Genomic DNA, 18,697 nt, shown 5'->3' on the forward strand with positions numbered 1-18,697 from the left:
AAGGACATCAGATTCCCTGGAACTGGAATTACAGAATATGAACTGCCATGTAGGTGCTGGGATTGGAATCCAGGGCCTTGCAGTAATGGCACATGTGTGTGTGTGTGTGAGAGAGAGAGAGAGAGAGAGAGAGAGAGAGAGAGAGAGAGAGAGAGAGAGAGAGAGAGAGATGCGTGTTTGCTGAGAATGTATGGCTGAAGAGAAAAAAATATTGAGTGTGTGGAACCTGCTGGCATATGAAAGTTTGTCTGAATATTATACATGGAAAGGTTTGAGCAGATCGTTTTTTGTCCAATTTTCGTCAACATCGCATGTGTACACAATGCACTGTAGTTACAGTTACCTTCCGGGAACCTCTTCCATTCCTTTCTCACTAAGTCCTTCTCAGTGGCCCTCCTCCTCTCCTGTCTCCTTTATTCCCTCTCTTCATCCCTATTCTCGTGTGTCTCCTCCTCCACTCTCTTTCTTTTCTTCTTTCTTCTTCAGGCCCTGTGCAAGCAGCCAAAGCTATTTATTCCTGACTGCAATGGTGATGCTGTATCCAGAAGACAGCACTTCACTGCACTCTCCCTATCCTTTGGTTTCTACGGTTCTTCCGCAATATGACCCCAGCCCCAGAGGGTTGGCAACAGTATTCTTGTCCCTTGCTCTCAGCATTTCAGCCAGTTAAGGGTCCCTACTTGGACAAGTGCCCATTGCTGAAAGAAGCTTCCAAGGCCAAGGCTGAAAGGTGCACCAGTCCATGGGTATAAAAATAAATATTTAGAGGGTGACTTTCCTGCATGTGCATTTGACAAGACATTGGGAGCAAATTACCAAATAGGTCCTGTGACCAACCGTCTGTTTTTAACTATGCCTTGAATTCCAGAGGCATGAATATCTTGCCACTAAGCAGACCTCATAACCAACCAGGAGGCAGTTGATCATCCCCAAAACATTCGTGTCACTATTGTACCAATTATCACAAAGCTGTGCTAGGCAGATCTGTATTGTAACATGCAAGGTCGATGGAGTGGGACTCAAACCCCAAAACAATCAAGTCATTGTGGCAAAATACTAGTACCCTCATCTATCCAGACAGTTCAATATTGTAGCATGCACCATCTATATCTAGGTTTGATATTAATTCTTCTTCAAAAATCTGCATATCACCTTCTTTCATTAAGAAAGTATTAAAAAGCTTTGTCACACAAAAAGGCAAGTAATGCATGAACACTGAAGGAAATATTTTATGAAAGATCTCTCACATTCCTCTCAGTTTTTAAAATTATTATCATACTTAATTTACAGATATATGACATATTTATAAAGTTTACATTTCTGTAATATAATGAGTTAATTTTTATCATTAGCCATAGCTAAATAAAATCTGGTATCATAATTATTTTTATGAAAGAGGGTCCTCCAGTCTTATATCCTCAGGAAGGAAGCTCCTTACCAGTGGGTGTTATTTCTTCTTGGTATGTTCATAGCATTTCTAGGTATATCTAGTTATTAATTCTTTTAACATACTATCTTAATTTTTTCCAGACCAGATCTATACATATGGACATATATAACTGTCCTTTCTCCCTGCTCACCAGTATCTTGAAGTATTTGCTTTTGTCTAGCATCAGGACAGAACAGTATTCAAATCTTATTGAAACAAAACAATGATGCTGGAATCTGGAGTCTCCTCTGGCCAAGTCTGCCAATGCTGCTTTCTGCACGCAGGGATACAGTAAGTGGGAAAGAAGGGCAGATAGGAGAATATGCAGTTTCTTCAACACATGCCATCGATTAGAGGAAAAACATGAAGATGTGGTCTCAGACCCTATAACTCAAAACTCAATATGAATAGTAATTCTTCTTAAAGGTAACATTTGGAAACTTGGTAATGAGAAAAAAATGAGACTCGAGTGCTTCCTGACAATCCTGGGTGAAAGTGCTGAAGGCAGCTATGAATAGCACTGTAGCCTGGGTCCTATAACCACGTCCCATTCCTAGACGCCAAGCACAAACCTCATCTATCTTAGCCTCAGTAGCACAGGGGAAACCTTGGTCTGCTTGAAGAAGTAAGACACTCTTAATAAATCATAGCCTTACAATAACAAACACAGGAAATCTCTGGAAAATTGAACATCCTTTTTTTTTTTTCTACCCAATACCCTGCCTGACTGCCAAAGCTAAAACGATCTGACACCAATCTCACAAAACTCAAGTCCAGAAGCCTTAAAACTAATTTGGTCTGGTGTATAATTTCCTGTCCTTCCTTGTTCAACTTGGCTTTTGTATGCTAAGGACCTTTGTAGTGCCGTCTATTGGGTGGAACGTTGATGTGTCTCAGAAGCTTCCACGACAACCACCCCTCCTCTTCCCTTGTGAAAACGAAGAGATTCTAATCATAATCCGCTGACGTCTACAAATGCTCATTTTTATATTACAAGACAAACACCACCTACATGGATTTGTGGGTGAAAAACTGTAACATTAATGTCTTAGAGGGAAGAAATGAAAGTCATTTTTTATTCAATAACAGTTCAGGAAGATAAACATAGCAATTATACATTAGTTATTCTTTATTAGAGTCAATGCCTTTGGACCACCTGCCTGCTCTTCCCATATTAAAAATAACATGTTTCCAACATCATTCTGAAATAAGGGCAAGAAGTTCCAAACTTCCCAGTATAATTTTCTTCCTGTGCCTGTGCAATTGTGTTGCCTGTCACTATTATGTACTATGCACTATGCCTTTTTATATGTTAATAACATTGCAGCCATTGTTATTTCCCTTGCATGGAAGCATGAGGTATTTTTAAAGTAGGGGGTAAATTGCTATCATTGTGTTTTGTTAGTAGAGTTTTGCATTCTTAACACTTTAAACCTACAACACTGTGGAGAGCTACAGCAGAGAGGGTAAGCCTGAGTTACTGACTCACTGCTGATCAGACATTATCAAGAGAAAACATTATGACAAAAGTAAGGTCTCATAACCACAGAAAGCATTGCTGTCACTTGTAAGATTGAGGTTTGGCTATGATATGCATGCTGGAGGTTTCTGCTTTAGTAACAGTGAAAGCGGATCATCTGAAGGTGCCAGCTTGCTGATTGGCAACCTGCTCAGCATATACTGGTTAGGCAGTTCTACCAGATTATAACTCATTCATACTCACCTGCCTTTAAAAATCCCCTTGTGTGTTTTCATTTTCCCAGCCACTGTATCCCCCATCCACTTTAACGTTATAATTACGGTGTTATCCCTACACTGTTATTCACTTTTGAATCTAACAAAGAGCTCTGTATAGTTTTTAATACAGAAAAAAATGAAAGCACTAAATGGGAGAATGAATAAGTGGAAAGGATCCAACACATAGAGAAATGAAAATGCCTTGCCACAGCATACCAGATATGAGTAAAAGTCCGGTCTCAGATTTTCTACTTCATCAGAAAGCACAAGTTAAACAACAGACATAATGGTATCGCCAAAGTGCAGGAAGCCTGGAGGATATGGGGAAGGTGTGCGTGTGTGTGTTTAGACTCCTGGATTACACCATTCTTTCTTTTTTATTGTTTTTATTGAGCTACATATTTTTCTCTGCTCCACACCCTTCCTCCCCACTCCCCTTTTCCCATGATCCCCATGCTCCCAATTTACTCTGGAGATCTTGTCTTTTTCTATTTCCCATGTAGATTAGATCCAGGAATTTCTCTCTTAGGTCCTCTTTGTTGTCTAGGTTCTCTGGGATTGTGAATTGTAGACTGGTTTTTCTTTGTTTTATATCTAAAAGTCACTTATGAGTGAGTACATATGATATTTGTCTTTCTGGGTCTGGGTTACCTCACTCAATATGATAATTTCTAGATCCATCCATTTGCCCACAAATTTCAAGATGTCATTATTTTTTCCACTGTGTAGTGCTCTGCTGTGTAAATGTACCATATCTTCTTTATCCATTCTTGGTCAAGGGGCATTTAGGCTGTTTCCAGGTTCTGGCTATGACAAACAATGTGGCTGTGAACATAGTTGAGCACATGTCCTTGTGGTATGATTGAGCATCTTTTGGGTATATACCCAAAGGTGGTATTGCTGGGTCTTGAGGTATGTTGTTTCCTAATTTTCTGAGAAATTGCGGTACTGATATTCAAAGGGGCTCTACCAGCTTGCACTCCCACCAGCAATAGTTGCATCAGTCTAAGATTAGTAATATTACTGCTGGAGCATGATTAGCATGAATTTACTTCAACATATTTGCATTTCAAAGAATATATGCATATAATCTCTAGTCTTTTTCATGTCAAATTTGAACAATAAAATAGCTCAGATCCATTATTCTGTTATTCTAAAAGGTTTTCAACACAATCATCTCAATTATTATGAAATTATTACGGTACACCAGAAGTCCCCAAGTTATTTCTTTTAGGTCTTGTGTCTCCCACAGCCCACTGCATGTAGGAAGCTCAGTCTGTAGACTCTCCAAAAGAGATAAATCAGCAAAACAGCCAGAGTAATTCCAAATAGGCAACGTAAAAATTCAAAATCAAATATCTCTGAGAGAAAATATATCTCTACTTGAATTTTGTCTTTTACATATTATGTACAGACTCTAAAACATAAACATAAAAGATAATTATAGAGGGACAAATTTTAAGGTAATTTCAATTGCATAATAATAGGAAGGGAATTAGTTGGTAAGAATAAGGGGTCCCCTGGGAGAAGGAAGTGATAGTAAGGGTAACAGGGAGTGAAAATTACTAACATTCATTGAATACGTCTGGGAAACTGTGAAAGAAATTAAAGGAATTTGAAATGTTTCCAATTAGATACAGAAGTGTCTTTAAGGAGACTAAAATATTTTTGAAATTTTATCTCTATATTTCATGGGGAAACTAAAATTTTGATAAAGGCAACAAACTAAAAAAACTAAATATAAGATGAGGTACAATGTTTTATTATAGCGTTTCATCTTGATTACTTTTATACATTTAAAGACAAAGGAAATGGAAATCTTGTTAATGGAAAGGTAACTAATCAAGTTAATTAATTATATTATTGAAAACCAGAATACATAAATTTCTGAGTAGAATAAATTTTAGAGTACAGGAAGAAAAAAAGCTAAAATAAAATTGGATTACACTTAAACATTTAAAGAGCTCAACAATAACATTGCTGGAATCTTGTCAGCTTTGCTTTTCCTTTGACACAGTAGTAAAAGTACATCTTAGAGAAGAAATTACTATTTAATTCTATGTAATGTAATATAGTGTTACGAACATGATTTTTCAATTTTTATTGATTATTAATTGTAATCAAGCGCAGGACAGAAAGTTAGTTCCTACTATGATAACTCTGTCTAATTTTTGTTCATGCATTTATCTTTCTGAGACAAACAAAGGAGTTTTAAAGATTTGGGAATAGGTTTCAAGCAGTCATTTGCCTTAGAGTACAGTGAAGTTAATCACTGATTTCAAAACACACACACAAAACACACACACACACACACACACACACACACACACACACACACACACACTACACACCCCTTGCCGCTTCTGACAGAGAAATACAGAGATCTGCATCATCACTCTAAAGATGTGTTGATGCCCACTGATACAGAAATAACACTGCCCAAGATAGGAAGGAAATTCACACTACAACACAAGTAGCTACCATAATATTAATAATATATGCTCTCTTTATTAAAAGAAAAAATTGCATACTTGGATAAGCATTTTAATAAAACAACTTAAAGAGAGAAACAGTTTCTGTGCTAATGAAATAACACTAAATACCTAATGACCACGTTTCCTTTTTGGAGTACATTGGCTTGAGTTGTGAAAAGAGACTTTGTTTCCCTTCAAACATAGAGATTGTGTAATAACAGTGTTAAACTCAGTCGTGTTCAGCATGTCCTATCCTGCATTAGACCCTCCACAATGGGGTTGGAGTGATTCTCAGGTAAGTGATTTCCAGCCTTTATTCTCTCTTGTTTGGCCTATGTGTTGGGAAGTGCCAGGTTCTTGCCCAATAGACAGTGTTAAGAAGGCCATGCCTATGATATGCCTTCATCAGCTTCTCCCCTGTGTCTGCCTTAACCTAAGTGGTAAAAATGGGCAAGCGATAAGCTGTAGAGGCAGGTTTCTTTCTTCTCATTTTGCAAGCTGTTGTCATGTCAACAGATTTTGCTCACATATACACCCAGTTGTTTTTAAGTCAAACAATTTAATAAAGGAAATGTGTTAGAGTGAGGGGAGTATGAATAGCCCAGGATTTAACATGCCAGGACTAACATACGTTTTCTTTTAAATTTAGGGGTTTTAGATTGCAGGCTTTGTTCCTCCGTTGACTACATTTACCTTTTAATCACTACCATGAAAAAGAAAATAGTTAATTATTTCTATATCAGTTTTGAAAATAAATCTGTGACACTTGAAAAGTGATGATTCCAATGACATTCCCTTTGTCACTTATCTTCCAGAAAGCCATACTTCAATATAAAAAAAAAGTGGTGTCTTTCTTCCTTCTTTGAAACTTGCTGGGCTTTGTAACTGTCTCAAAGAACAGGTTATGCCAGATCAATGCTAAATAGATTACAATCTTAGCTACAAAATGCATATCACTTGTGAATTGCTAAGCATCATCTTAGATGTCTAAAGGGAACACACTGTGGAGGACCTTGTAGAGAAATCTGAAAACTCTTAGAAAATAAGTAGCAACCGGCCAGTCCCAACTCCCTCAGCCCCTTGTGCCCTCGAGTTCTGCTCCAACCACCATCTGTTCTACCACACTAGTCCCTAAGAAGTCTCTGGAATGCTTAGTACAATTTTAGATGGATGGTTTATGGTTAAAAGACATAAGCAAAACTTACTATTATTTTAAGTCACTGAACTTAAGGACTATTTCTTATGCACACTGTGAAAACCTGTCTGATTCAGCTATCAGGGAGAGGTGGCAATTTCCAGTGTTTGAGTACAAGCATGCAGACATATTTGCACACACAAAATATATGGGATAATCCAAAGATGTTTCTGTTGCCTGGAAACATAACTATGTCTCAGAAACCAGCAATGTGGAAGCACCCTGTCCCCTTTCCCTCCCTTCCTCCTCCACTCTCTCTCTTATCTCTCCAACATTATTTTCTCCCTACCATCTACACTCCATAAGAAGAACAAAGCCACAAAGACCAAGGCAGAGCAGGAACAGAAGATATGGTCTCCGACATTTCATAAATGCGCATTTAAACCTGCTATTCCAATCTAGTAAATGTACCTGCATTTCAATAAAGAAATGAGCATATGGAAAAAGGCTACAGAGATCTTCTGGTTAATGTGTACCTTGACCCTACTTTTACGTGTTAGAGTGACTTGCGAAAAAAAAAAAAAGGTACATTTTTCTTTCTTTCTTTTTTTTTTTCTTTTGATTTTTCGAGACAGGGTTTCTCCGTAGCTTTTGGTTCCTGTACAATTTTTTCTACTCTCATAGAGAGTAAATGGGGATCGTGAGGAGGGTTGAAGGGGAGGGAAGAGGAATGAAGGCGAGCAGAGGAAAATGTATAGCTCAATAAAATCAATTAAAACAAATTAAAAAAACAAAAAAAGAAACAAAAAGAAAAACGCACTTCTTTCCCTTCTGGGAAGACGTTTTACCCATTTATTCCAGTAGGTTAAAACTTCATCAGGAACAAATAATATTTATAACCAATCCATTTCATATGATATATATGTATATGTATAGAGTTGCAAACCTAATTGATTCTTATTTTCAAAACAGCATTTATTTTAATAATATAGATAAAAATATTTACAGATCAAAAGAGAAAGTTAATGACTAAAACAAAAATTTAGATCACTTTAAAAATTATGATAGTCACAATAATTTAAATAGCTTACTATTAAGAGACACATGCAGGAAATCTGTATTTAATGTGCTTTCTTTCTCATGCTAGTGTGTGTTCCATCTAACTGAGGGGCTACCTGGACTAATTTCAAGAATTCTTATATTGCATGTCACTCTAAGGAAATCTCTTTCCAGATAAGCTATAAAGAACATGTTTTTCTTGATGGCAGGCATTCTATCATCTGTGATCATTTAAATTATAGGTGCAGGATCCTGTTTTATATGGCACCCTGCTACCGTGGAACTTTTCTTTAAGCTATTTGAGTTAGCAGCTTCTGCCAAACAAAACAGTAGGAGGGAAACTGTAAAAAAAAAAAAAAAAAAAAAAAAAAAAAAAAAAAAGCTTTAAAATGCTAAAAAAAGAAGTAAGTGAAGAAGCAGCAATCTAAACATAAACTGGAGAACTTATTCCCATGACCTACATCTGAGACAGAATTGGCTCCAGGGAAACACAGAACTCACAGAATACCAAAAGGAACCACAGACATTGTCTTTAGAACCAGAAATCACTCTGAACAACATATAACAAGTTTCTATATCAAAATTTACTGTATGTCAAGCTCAGACATTCTTTTGAAAGTTTCTACTACATGATGTTCTTCTAAAAGATAATTTAAAAAGAAAAGTTTTTGAATGTAAGGTCAGGGAAATCTAAAAGAGCCACAAAATGACGGCCAAACTACAGGAACATGGGTTACCCAAAAGACTGTCTTTAGAGAAACAGTTGCTGTGTTGTGTGTAATATAAGGCAAGGCTAGGTGACTTTGAAAGATGAAATTTGTGGTATTTGTCTTTGATTCAGGCACACTGCTTTTTTGTGGCTATATGATTTATATAAATCACTTTCTTCTTTAGATGCATGTAACCAGATGAGGCTTAAAGTAAACACATATTAATAGAGTCACTATAGAACATAGTGTTGAACATGAGTCTGGAGGTAGGCCCTGCCATCATGCACACACAAGGACCATTGATGTGACTGACCTTATGTGGTTACCCACAACCATCCTGTACTGCATGCATCTGTGCTAGGATTTCCAAGGTTCAGAGAGGTTAAATCACTTAAATGCATGGCACACTCTGGATAACGGCACAAATCTAGAACCATCTGTCCTCAACCCAGATGTTCTCAGGAGCTATGTGAGACAATTCAGCCACTTATTTAATATTACCTTGAGCTGAAATGGGCTCATTAATTTTCACAAATTCAATTCAGGACCAAATGCAGAATAAAATCCATCAATTTATATTCTCATCATGTGTATTTAAGCAAGGTCAGGAACACAATCCCGTTCCTACTTATAAAAAGACTGTATTTCTGTTTCTTTTCTCTATATTTTCTTGTCATTAACTATAAGAGACTAAGTGTGGCCTTTTAGGGATTGTTCTATCTTTATTCTCTCAGATGTCTCTGTGACCATCATAGATAGGTCTAAAGGACAGTCTGTCAAATAATTTCTATTATCATAAAATAGTAGTAGAATGAAGCCATCAACATTATCATATGAGAAGAATATTTTGTATGCAACTTTTTAAATCACTGGAAAATTAAAGAATCTTGAAAATAGCAAAATTTAATATCTGAAATGAAATTTTGGTTAAAAATTTTTCTTAATATTAACAAGATTTAGAGCTAATTTTATAACTATGCCAGTGTGTCCTATCTCTTTCCAGCTATAGTCAAATATGTAAAAGAGCACAGAATGGGCTGCAAACAGAGCAACTTCAGTTCTTAAAGATGATGAAAATTTTTTGCACCCCTTAAAATTAATGACAACTAGTGAAGTATAGTTGTTTCACAAAATAACCAAGGAAATATGTTTCTATCAAGTAATGCTTTCCTAAGGGAGATAGTTGTATACTTAATTACATAATAACAGATATATAGATAAAAGGCTGGGTCAGTTGCCTATGCAGATAATTGAAATTATATGTTACAGTTCTTTCAAGCAGACCTATTAATTATTCATTTCACAGTAACTTACTGTGTATCTACTAACTATGGCCCAAGCACTGAGGATGGTAAACAAAAGAGACACGGACATTATCTTCAAGACACAGTATGAATAGCAAATAATCAGAGATTTATAAGTATATAAAGAGTTTATGATCATAAACAGCAACATTGAGATGAAGAAAAATCACTCTCTGATAGGGAATGAGAGCAACTCAGTAAAGAGTGAGTTATTGCTGATTGTACAGTGTTTTCTTTCACATCAAATGCGTTGCAACAGAAAGGATTCATTGTTTTCATTATTTCACATCGTCCTATTAGCTCTGGAAGAAAATACAGAAACTGAGGGATGTGTACAGTGCCTTGCAGAAAGGGACCTGTGTCTGAAAGCCAGGAAAATAAGAACGAGGATCAGTTCATATTAGCAGGAGTTTCAGCAAAGCAAGTTGCATCAATGGAGCTTGTGGTGGAAAGGAAAACTGGGGTCACAGATGCAAAGACTTGAACATTGATACTCCAGCCTTTTTCAGAGAGGGGGGATTTTTTATGAGTTAGAATGTGTTTGTTAGAGCTGATATTCCTAGAAGCCTATTCTGGTCACTTTAAGTAAGATGTGAGAGAAAGGAAGAAACAACGCTCATGTGTTCCATGTCAGGGAATGTACAATCTGTGGTTTTGTGGGTTGCTAATATGTCTGTGGAATTGAAATGGAAAATAAATATAGAATATAGTAGAGATTAGCTTATTGCATAGTTATTTTGTGTGGGTTTGTTTTGAGTGTGTGCCTGCACACATGTGTAGGTGTGGGTATGTTATAATGTGCAAGAATTAGTTCTATTCTTTAACTATGTGGGTTCTGGGGGTTGAACTCAGGTTGTCAGATTTGATCCAAAGTCCCATTACCCACTTAGTCATCTTGCCAACTCCAGAAACATTTTATGGGCTTTTGTTTTGGTTTGATTTGTGTTTTACTGTGGACTGAATGCTTGCACCACCTTCCTCCAAATTTCCTAGTATTAGTCCTGACAAGATCGTACTTGAAATGGAGTACTCTGAACAGTCCCTCCATCATCATGACAGAGCCCCAAAAATGGAATAATGCTCTTGTAAGAGGAGACAGGAAATGGTTTCCTTCCTTACTCTTCCGTCTACCAGATGAAAATGCAACGTAAAGACGGAGATGTGAAAACTGGAAAGCAAGACTTCACAGACAATCGAACTGTTAGCATCCTAAACTCGGGTTTCCCGGAATCTAGAATAGATCTCTAGCATATGAACCACATTGGTACTCCATGACTCTAGCCATCACTAAACAGGACAGTAACTGATTACATATACAAAGCAACCCCTTGGAGAATCAAGCATAAGATTCTGAGGGGAACCCAGATCTTGTTATATACAAAGCAGTGTGTGATAGTGGTGAGCCTGCATTTGAATACAATAAGTCTGAGATGAAAATTTCATATCCAATTGAAGTTTATCAGAATGATAAACCTTTTCTTCCTCAACAAAGGAATTTCTGGTAAAAAAAAAATCACAGTGAGGGGAGGGAGTTTAGGCAGGGGAGAACATGAAAAGCAGAGAGTCAAGGGAACCAAACTTTAGCAGGCAAGACAAGGTGCCCCAGATAAGGGAAATAGAATGATATGAAATCGGCTGAATAAAGAAAGAGTATAGAGAATAATGGAGACTATGGAATGGGATCAAAAGTAACCAACGAAACAAAGTACATGGGAAAATGGTAGAGTTTGGGGTATCATAATGATACTGGGTTACAAAGGGTGAGGCTATACTGGTCACTGATTACTAGTTATGCTTCAAAAACTCTAATCAAGTCTCGAGATTGATGAGTTTGGTTAAATGTCTGAAATTCTGGGTAGCGCTATAGCATCTTTTCATTTCTAATGAGGAGAATGTAAATGGCTTCTCTCTTCCCGTGTGTATCTCCCACTTTACACGTCAGCAAATATGAGTGGTAAAAGAAGCAAGAGAAGAATCTCCTCTTGTCCTCCATCTGCTAAAGTGAGTTCTACCACACCTGAAGATGCTCAGGTTACTCGAAATGGCAGTCATAAATAGTGAGTCCAAAGCAGGCCCCAAAGCCGCTGTTTAAGAGCTTTGACCTGTATTTATTGTTTGGGATCCTATGTTTGCATAGTATTAGCATATGATTGAGGTTACTTTTTAAAGATAGATTACTACTATATTGATTCTTAAAGAGTGTTAAGATTCAATTCATACATCACAGGCTTTCCAAATCCTATCAGAAATAAACTAATAATATATAATATACGGGAATTATTATACCAGTTACATTTGGTTATATATACATATGTGTGTATATTTATACACATATATATCACAGTGCTCACTAAACTCAAACATGTTAAATTATGCAACTATAAATTGGAATACCTGTGGTACCCATCTGGAGGACACAAAACTGGTAACTTCTATTACAGACAGGCCAGTTTGGGAAAGTTGATTGATGAATTCAATTTTTATATCTGTAGGCACTATAACCTAAAAAAAGCCATAAACATATTGTATAAGTAAATTGTATAAGACCTATTGAAGCATAAAGTATTACTTCCTAATTGAAATAAAACACAATATGCCTTAAGCATTCAAATAGTAACTACACACAAATATTATTTAAAATATAGAATCTACATATCATTAAAGCTTTAGGAAATTCACAATGTAAAGCTAATACAAACCTACCTTTTCATTCTGCAATCCATCCCTAGGTCCAACTTCTACTATTTTCACATATTCAGGGAGTCCAGATAAGTGGGATACTTCCTGAAACGCGAGGCATGAGTGCAAGAAAAAAGAGATTACTCCGATTGCCACTCTAATTGTAGAGGCTGGACTAAGAATATCTCTCATAGACTTGGTCCTGGAAACACTTGGTCTGCAGCTGGTCATGCTATTTCAGGAGGTTAGGAGATGTAACCTTGCTGGAGGGAGCTGCTACCAAAGGCTGACTTTGAGGATTCATTGTCTTGCTCTACATTCAGTTCTCTCTCTTTGTCTCAAGTCCTGGTCCCATTCCTGCTGCTTGCTGTTGTGCATCATGGTGGAATATTAACCATCTAAACTCTGCAATATACCTTGGTGATGGTGCTTTATTGTAGCAATAGAAAGGGTAACTCATGTAGTAGTTGGTACCAGAGATGGGGGTGCTGCTGTGAAGAACCTGGTTTTGTTGCGGTGTTTGAGGAATGCTGGGAGTTGGGACTAGACAAGTGGGTAAATGCTGAATGTAGAGATTAAAGCACTAATCTAGTAGGAGCCTAAAAGACATCACTGCACATAAAGTAAATTGTAGAAGCCTGGCTCACAAGGCTTCGGAGAAAAGCAAAGACTTTTAATGGCAACTGGGCTAGAGGCCATTTGTGTGATATTTTGGCAAAGAATCTGTGCCTTTTGCCTGTGCACTAAGAATTTAACTGAGGCTAAATTAAAAAGTAATGGGCTAACTTTTTGTCAGAGGAAATTTTAAGACACTATAACATTGAGCCCAAGCCATGATTGATACTGGTAATGTTTATGCAGATCTACAAAGAAATAAGAACAAGTGGGGCAGAAAGAAACACAAAACATACAGTTTGGATAGAAAAAGCACAAGGAAGCTAAAGATTACGGCCAAGGCATGTGCTGGAAGAGAGGCTGTAGCTGTGAAGGCGATTAGCCTGCAGAGAGAAGCCCCATTCTACACCAAAATAAAGGAAAAGACCTCACCCAGCTAAGCTTCCAACTGGTGTCAGAAAGCCTGGGGCCTTTTCTGAGAGCAACTGAACAGAAAGCACCACTGCCAATGTGATTCAAGGGGCCAGGGCCCAACCCAAGCTGGCAGCCTAACTTGGCAGTGTTGTCCACATGGTTTGGGCTTCAGAGACACAGAGAATGAAAGAACTGAAGAGGTCTTGGATTCTACTTCTGTGGTCTCAGAGAGCCACTGAGGCCAGACGGCACCTGGCAGGGGAGTCCCTTCATGGAGGTCTTCAGAGTGGCGTATGCTTCGAGAGGTCACTACATGAAGTTGTGGAAGGAAAACCTGAGTTGCAATGAAGACCCCACAATGTTGGAGATTTCAGAACCATGGCCTGTCTCCCAAGAACAACTGCAAACGGGAGTGGACCTATCCCAGGAGACGTGTATGTTGCAGGCGGCCAAGCCTGAGGAGCAGACCATCCAAGCTTTTAGACACTAGACATGGAGCTACAAGACTTGCTAGGTTTTGGTTTTGCTTTGATCCAGTGTTTCCTAACTATTCTTCCTTTCTGTGTCATCTTGTTTGAAGAGTTTAATGTGCTTTTTATTTAAACTGGGGATTATAGTGAAGACATTGCCTTGAGTCTCAGAAGAAACTTTGGATTCTTCAACAGTGTTATATATCAAAAGTGGGGACTTTAGGCATGGACCAAAAGCACTTGAAATATGATACAACGTGGTCAGGGAGTGAAAAGTCATGACATAAATGGGAATGTTCCCCACTGGCTCGGGTATTTGAAAACTTGTTCCCAGTTGGTGGTGACATTTAAGAAAGTTTAGATGTGACCTTTGCTGGAGAGAGCATGTCACTGAGGACAGGTTCTGTGAATGTGTGTCCAGTTTGCTCTGTTTCCTGCTTGTAATTGAGGATATGAGCTCTCAGTTTCCTGTTCCTGACCCCATGCCTGCTTCTTGCTGCTAGGTTTCCCATCATGCTGGACTCTTCCTCCACTAGAACTGTGAGTCTGAAAACTCTTCCTTTCAATGGTTTCCTTGACCATCGTGTTTCATCACAGCAGCAGAAGAGTAACTCACACACTAGTTTACTGTTAGAGTTAAATAATTATACTCTGCTAAATAAATTCTCACTCCACAAGGTTAAAACAGCAAGAAAGCAATAGGATATAATCATGATATGTCATGTATACTATTTGCAACATTAAAATAATTCGTTTATTATAACTTCATGATATGTATTGATTAAAATTCCAAAAGTCAATTTTTGAATAACTCAATTTAATTGTCATAGATCGTTAAAAATCACTACAAACCGGTCATAGACAATAATGTCTACAGTAAAGAATTCAAAGTAAACCAGAGTGTCTGGAGGAAAGAGCGTAAAAAACACCAAAAGAGCAAATAAGCTAGTCACTATGTGGCAAAAGAACTTAACACTTCTCAAAGTCAGAAGTGCAAATGCTCAATAAATATAAGAAAAAACTGCCCAACAATCTTAACAACTTTAACCACAAGGAAAACTCTAATTAAAACTGCACTACAGTTCCATCTTACCCAAGTCAGAATGGCTGTCAAGATAAAAATAAGTTTGGGCATGGATGCAGGAAAATAAGAAACATTTATCTACTATTTGGTGGCTAGACCAGATACTATGGAAACAGTATAGTGGTTAGGCTAAACATATAACTACCATATGGTCTGGCTAAACCAGTCCCAAATATATACCCAAATGAATCAATGCCAACTCACAATATATTTACCTACATAGCCATGCATACATATTGTTGCTGGCAGTACTTAGAACAGCCAAGTCAGGAAATCATTCTAGGTGCCCATCGACCAATATGTGGAAAAAGAAAATGTGATCTCTTTATTTTATCTATCCATAAAGAAAAATAATGCTACTTTCAGGAAAATAGATGGAAATGTCTGCCATTGTGCTATGCCAAATAAGTCAATTTCACAAAGATAAACATCATTTTTCTTTGTGAATTTATTTGGGGGCGGTAAAATGATACTGTGCGAAATATGGAAGCAGAAAAAGGGAACTAAAAAAGGATAATGAATATATGAAGAGACTCCAATTCAAATATATTGTATCCATGTATAGAAACATTATAACTCCAAAGCCACAGCGAAACCCTGTCTCGAAAAACCAAAAAAAAAAAAAAAGAAACATTATAACAAAGCCAGTACATTGTACTGTTACCATGTATTGCTTTAAACATAGATTTTGTATTAAAAGATTTCAACCACAAAGGATCAAGCTAGAAGCAACTACTATCCCCTGAATTCGAATGGGGTTTGGTCTTGTGTGCATAGACAACTGAGGCTAGGGAGGAAGGAGAGGGTGCTGCTTGCTCCTTTTCCTCGCACATCACAGATGTCAACAAATGCAGCTTCCTGACATTCACTCTCTAATAGGACCCAAAGCGCCTTGCCTGCCCTACTATCCCTCTGCAGCTGAGACACAGAAGGATTTGGATTCTGTAGTCTCTGGGTCTATAGACATAGTATAGAAGATGTATTAGATTATTAATTATCATCTTAGATAATTAGATAATATAAGAATATGTATTAATAAGCATGTTAGAAGAACAAATTATGCTTAATTAAAAGGTTCACATTAAATAAGAGAAAATAGGCTTTACAAAGTTTATATGAAGTTTAAATGAGATAGAAGCTACATCTTTCAAACAATACAAGCATCAAACTTGGTATTTCTGAACTGGGTGTGGATAACTCATCGTGTTTTCAAATGAGTAAATGAACTCAACTTAGACACTCAGGACCTGCATTAAGTTTTAGGGGTTTTTTGTGGTTTGTTTGCTTTTTGTAAAATACAGTGCACTCAAATTGACCAATTTATATGGTTTATTCTGTCCTTGGGATATCATATATATTCAAGGGAGAGGTAGCTTTTGAAAAATTATTTGAGAATTTCATATATGAGTACACTGCAATTAGCTCATTTCCACTCCTTCTCCTCTGTTCAACTCCTTCTGTTCCCCACTTCCTCTTGAATCATGACCTCTTCTGCTGTAGTTATGGTTATACATACATATCTAGCAAATGTGCACATATACACACAACCTACTGACTCAGTATTGCCCACACGTACAAGTGTCTACAGCTGACCACTATGAATAGTGGGCTCTTCTGTGAGGAAAACTGATTCCCCCTCAGCATCCACTGATTGCCTGTAGCCTTGTGAAATTTTGTTCCACCCATGTTGGCATGTTGACTGGTACAGTTATTGTAGGTCTTGTATAGATAATCATAATGGTGAGATTTCAAGGATGCAACATCCTTGTCATGTCCATAATACAGTATAGCATAGTATTCATCTAATATTGAGTCTTTAACAATTTTTTTAATTTTATTTATTTATTAAGGATTTCTGCCTCCTCCCTGCCACCGCCTCCCATTTCCCTCTCCCTCCCCCAACCAAGTCCCCCTCCCTCATCAGCTCGAAGAGCAATCAGGGTTCCCTGACCTGTGGGAAGTCCAAGGACCACCCACCTCCTTCCAGGATTTTAACAATTTTAATGCTCCTTCTTCAATGTTATTTGAGCTTTAAGTGTAGGGGTTGTGTTAGAGATATCCCATTTTGGGGTTGGTCATGATGGTCACTGTTCTCTGTCTTTTGACTAGACATGAATCTCTGTAATGGTCTCTGCATTCTGCAAAAGGAAGCATCTTTTATGAGAGCTGTATTGCCTATCTACATCTTATATGTGGGCTGTACTACCTGTGGCAATGAGTATAAGAACTGAGAATGTAGTTAGAGCTTAGAGTGTTTTGGGAAAGTGACCAGAGCAGGTTCTCCTCTAGGGTCCATGACCTCTTCAGTCAGTGGTTCTTGGTTGGGTTTACAGTAGCATGAATAAGTTTCCTCCTATTGAGCAGGCCTTTGATTCAATTACACATCTTTGGTTAGCCCAGGATATAAATGCCACTATTACACCATTGGGACTATCTTTCCAAGCAGTTAAAGTTTAATTGCATCCAAAGTTGTGACTGGCTTGGTTAGTGTTCTGTGTTAATTTCCTGTAAGAATCCAGATGATCCCTGACACAATTCTAACAGATTATTTTTGACAATTTTTGTGAAACTACAATTCATTAACAAAAAAAAATATCAAAGGAGGAAGAGAATTCTCATTTCTGCATCTTCTCTGGTTGTGAGGCATGGGATTATCTTGGGAAGGTGTGGGGGCTGAGAGGGTAGCAGAAGATCCTCAGCTTTGCGTTCGGTTGTTCTGGATAACAACACTGAAATCATGCCTAACGATGGAGTGGTTATAATTTGATGAAGAAGTAAGAGGTATGGCATGAACGGATGGAGTAAGAGGAGACACTCCCTTCTTTTTATGAACTCTCTTCCTCAAATGGAAGAAATGAGACCAGAAGAAAATCAAAACCAGGCGACCATAAATGTGATCTCTCTCATTATCTTTGTTTCCACTGCCCTTTCGCCACTGATTATCTTCCAGCATACAAGGACACAGAGTGCTGCTTCATTAAAGGGACTGTTTACACAATGAAGGAACACGGTGTTTTGAAGGTGATGATTATATGCATGTACAATTAAAAAGCTGGGTGTTATTCTTTGCATCAGTGTAATTTGGGTGCCATTATTCACCAGCTGATGAAGCAAAGCAAAAATAATGACCATTTCAGTCAAATCAGAGAACCTTCTTACTGGACATGCTTTTACATTCCTCTTGAATCTAATCTCACTATTTCTAGTCAATTCTAATTAAGCCAATGACAGAAGAAATTCCCTAATGTCATCAACATATCCTCATTGCACACAGACCTTGTGTTAAAAGATAAGAAGTTATAAATGAGCCGGGCGGTGGTGGCGCACACCTTTAATCCCAGCACTCGGGAGGCAGAGGCAGGCGGATCTCTGTGAGTTCGAGACCAGCCTGGTCTACAGAGCTAGTTCCAGGACAGGCTCCAAATCTACAGAGAAACCCTGTCTCGAAAAAAATAAAAACAACAACAAAAAAAAACAAAGAAGTTATAAATGAACAGGCCTGGTAGAAGCAGTAAGAAAAAAAGGAAAATATAATGAGTGATGGGTCATCGAATGGCCAGTAAGTTCTTGAGGTGAGATAATGAATG

The 18,697-nt window shown here is 37.6% G+C and overlaps 1 protein-coding gene across 2 annotated transcripts in view; it reads right to left on the minus strand.

Moving 5' to 3' along the window:
* The window catches only part of Hmgcll1 (3-hydroxymethyl-3-methylglutaryl-CoA lyase like 1), a 118,671-nt gene that overhangs the window by 64,584 nt on the left and 35,390 nt on the right, over window positions 1–18,697 (minus strand). Inside the window, exons 2-3 of one of the 2 annotated variants that reach the window (XM_005347609.3) lie at window positions 12,552–12,632; window positions 12,243–12,350 (exon numbers count right to left, since the gene is read on the minus strand). The exons of the other annotated variant lie outside the window; for it this stretch is intronic. Coding sequence (XP_005347666.1) covers window positions 12,243–12,350; window positions 12,552–12,632 — 189 coding nt within the window. The remainder of the gene's footprint in view (window positions 1–12,242; window positions 12,351–12,551; window positions 12,633–18,697) is intronic. 2 annotated transcript variants of the gene reach the window in all.

This window comes from Microtus ochrogaster, chromosome 5, assembly GCF_000317375.1.
Source record: "Microtus ochrogaster isolate Prairie Vole_2 chromosome 5, MicOch1.0, whole genome shotgun sequence".
Taxonomy (NCBI): domain Eukaryota; kingdom Metazoa; phylum Chordata; class Mammalia; order Rodentia; family Cricetidae; genus Microtus; species Microtus ochrogaster.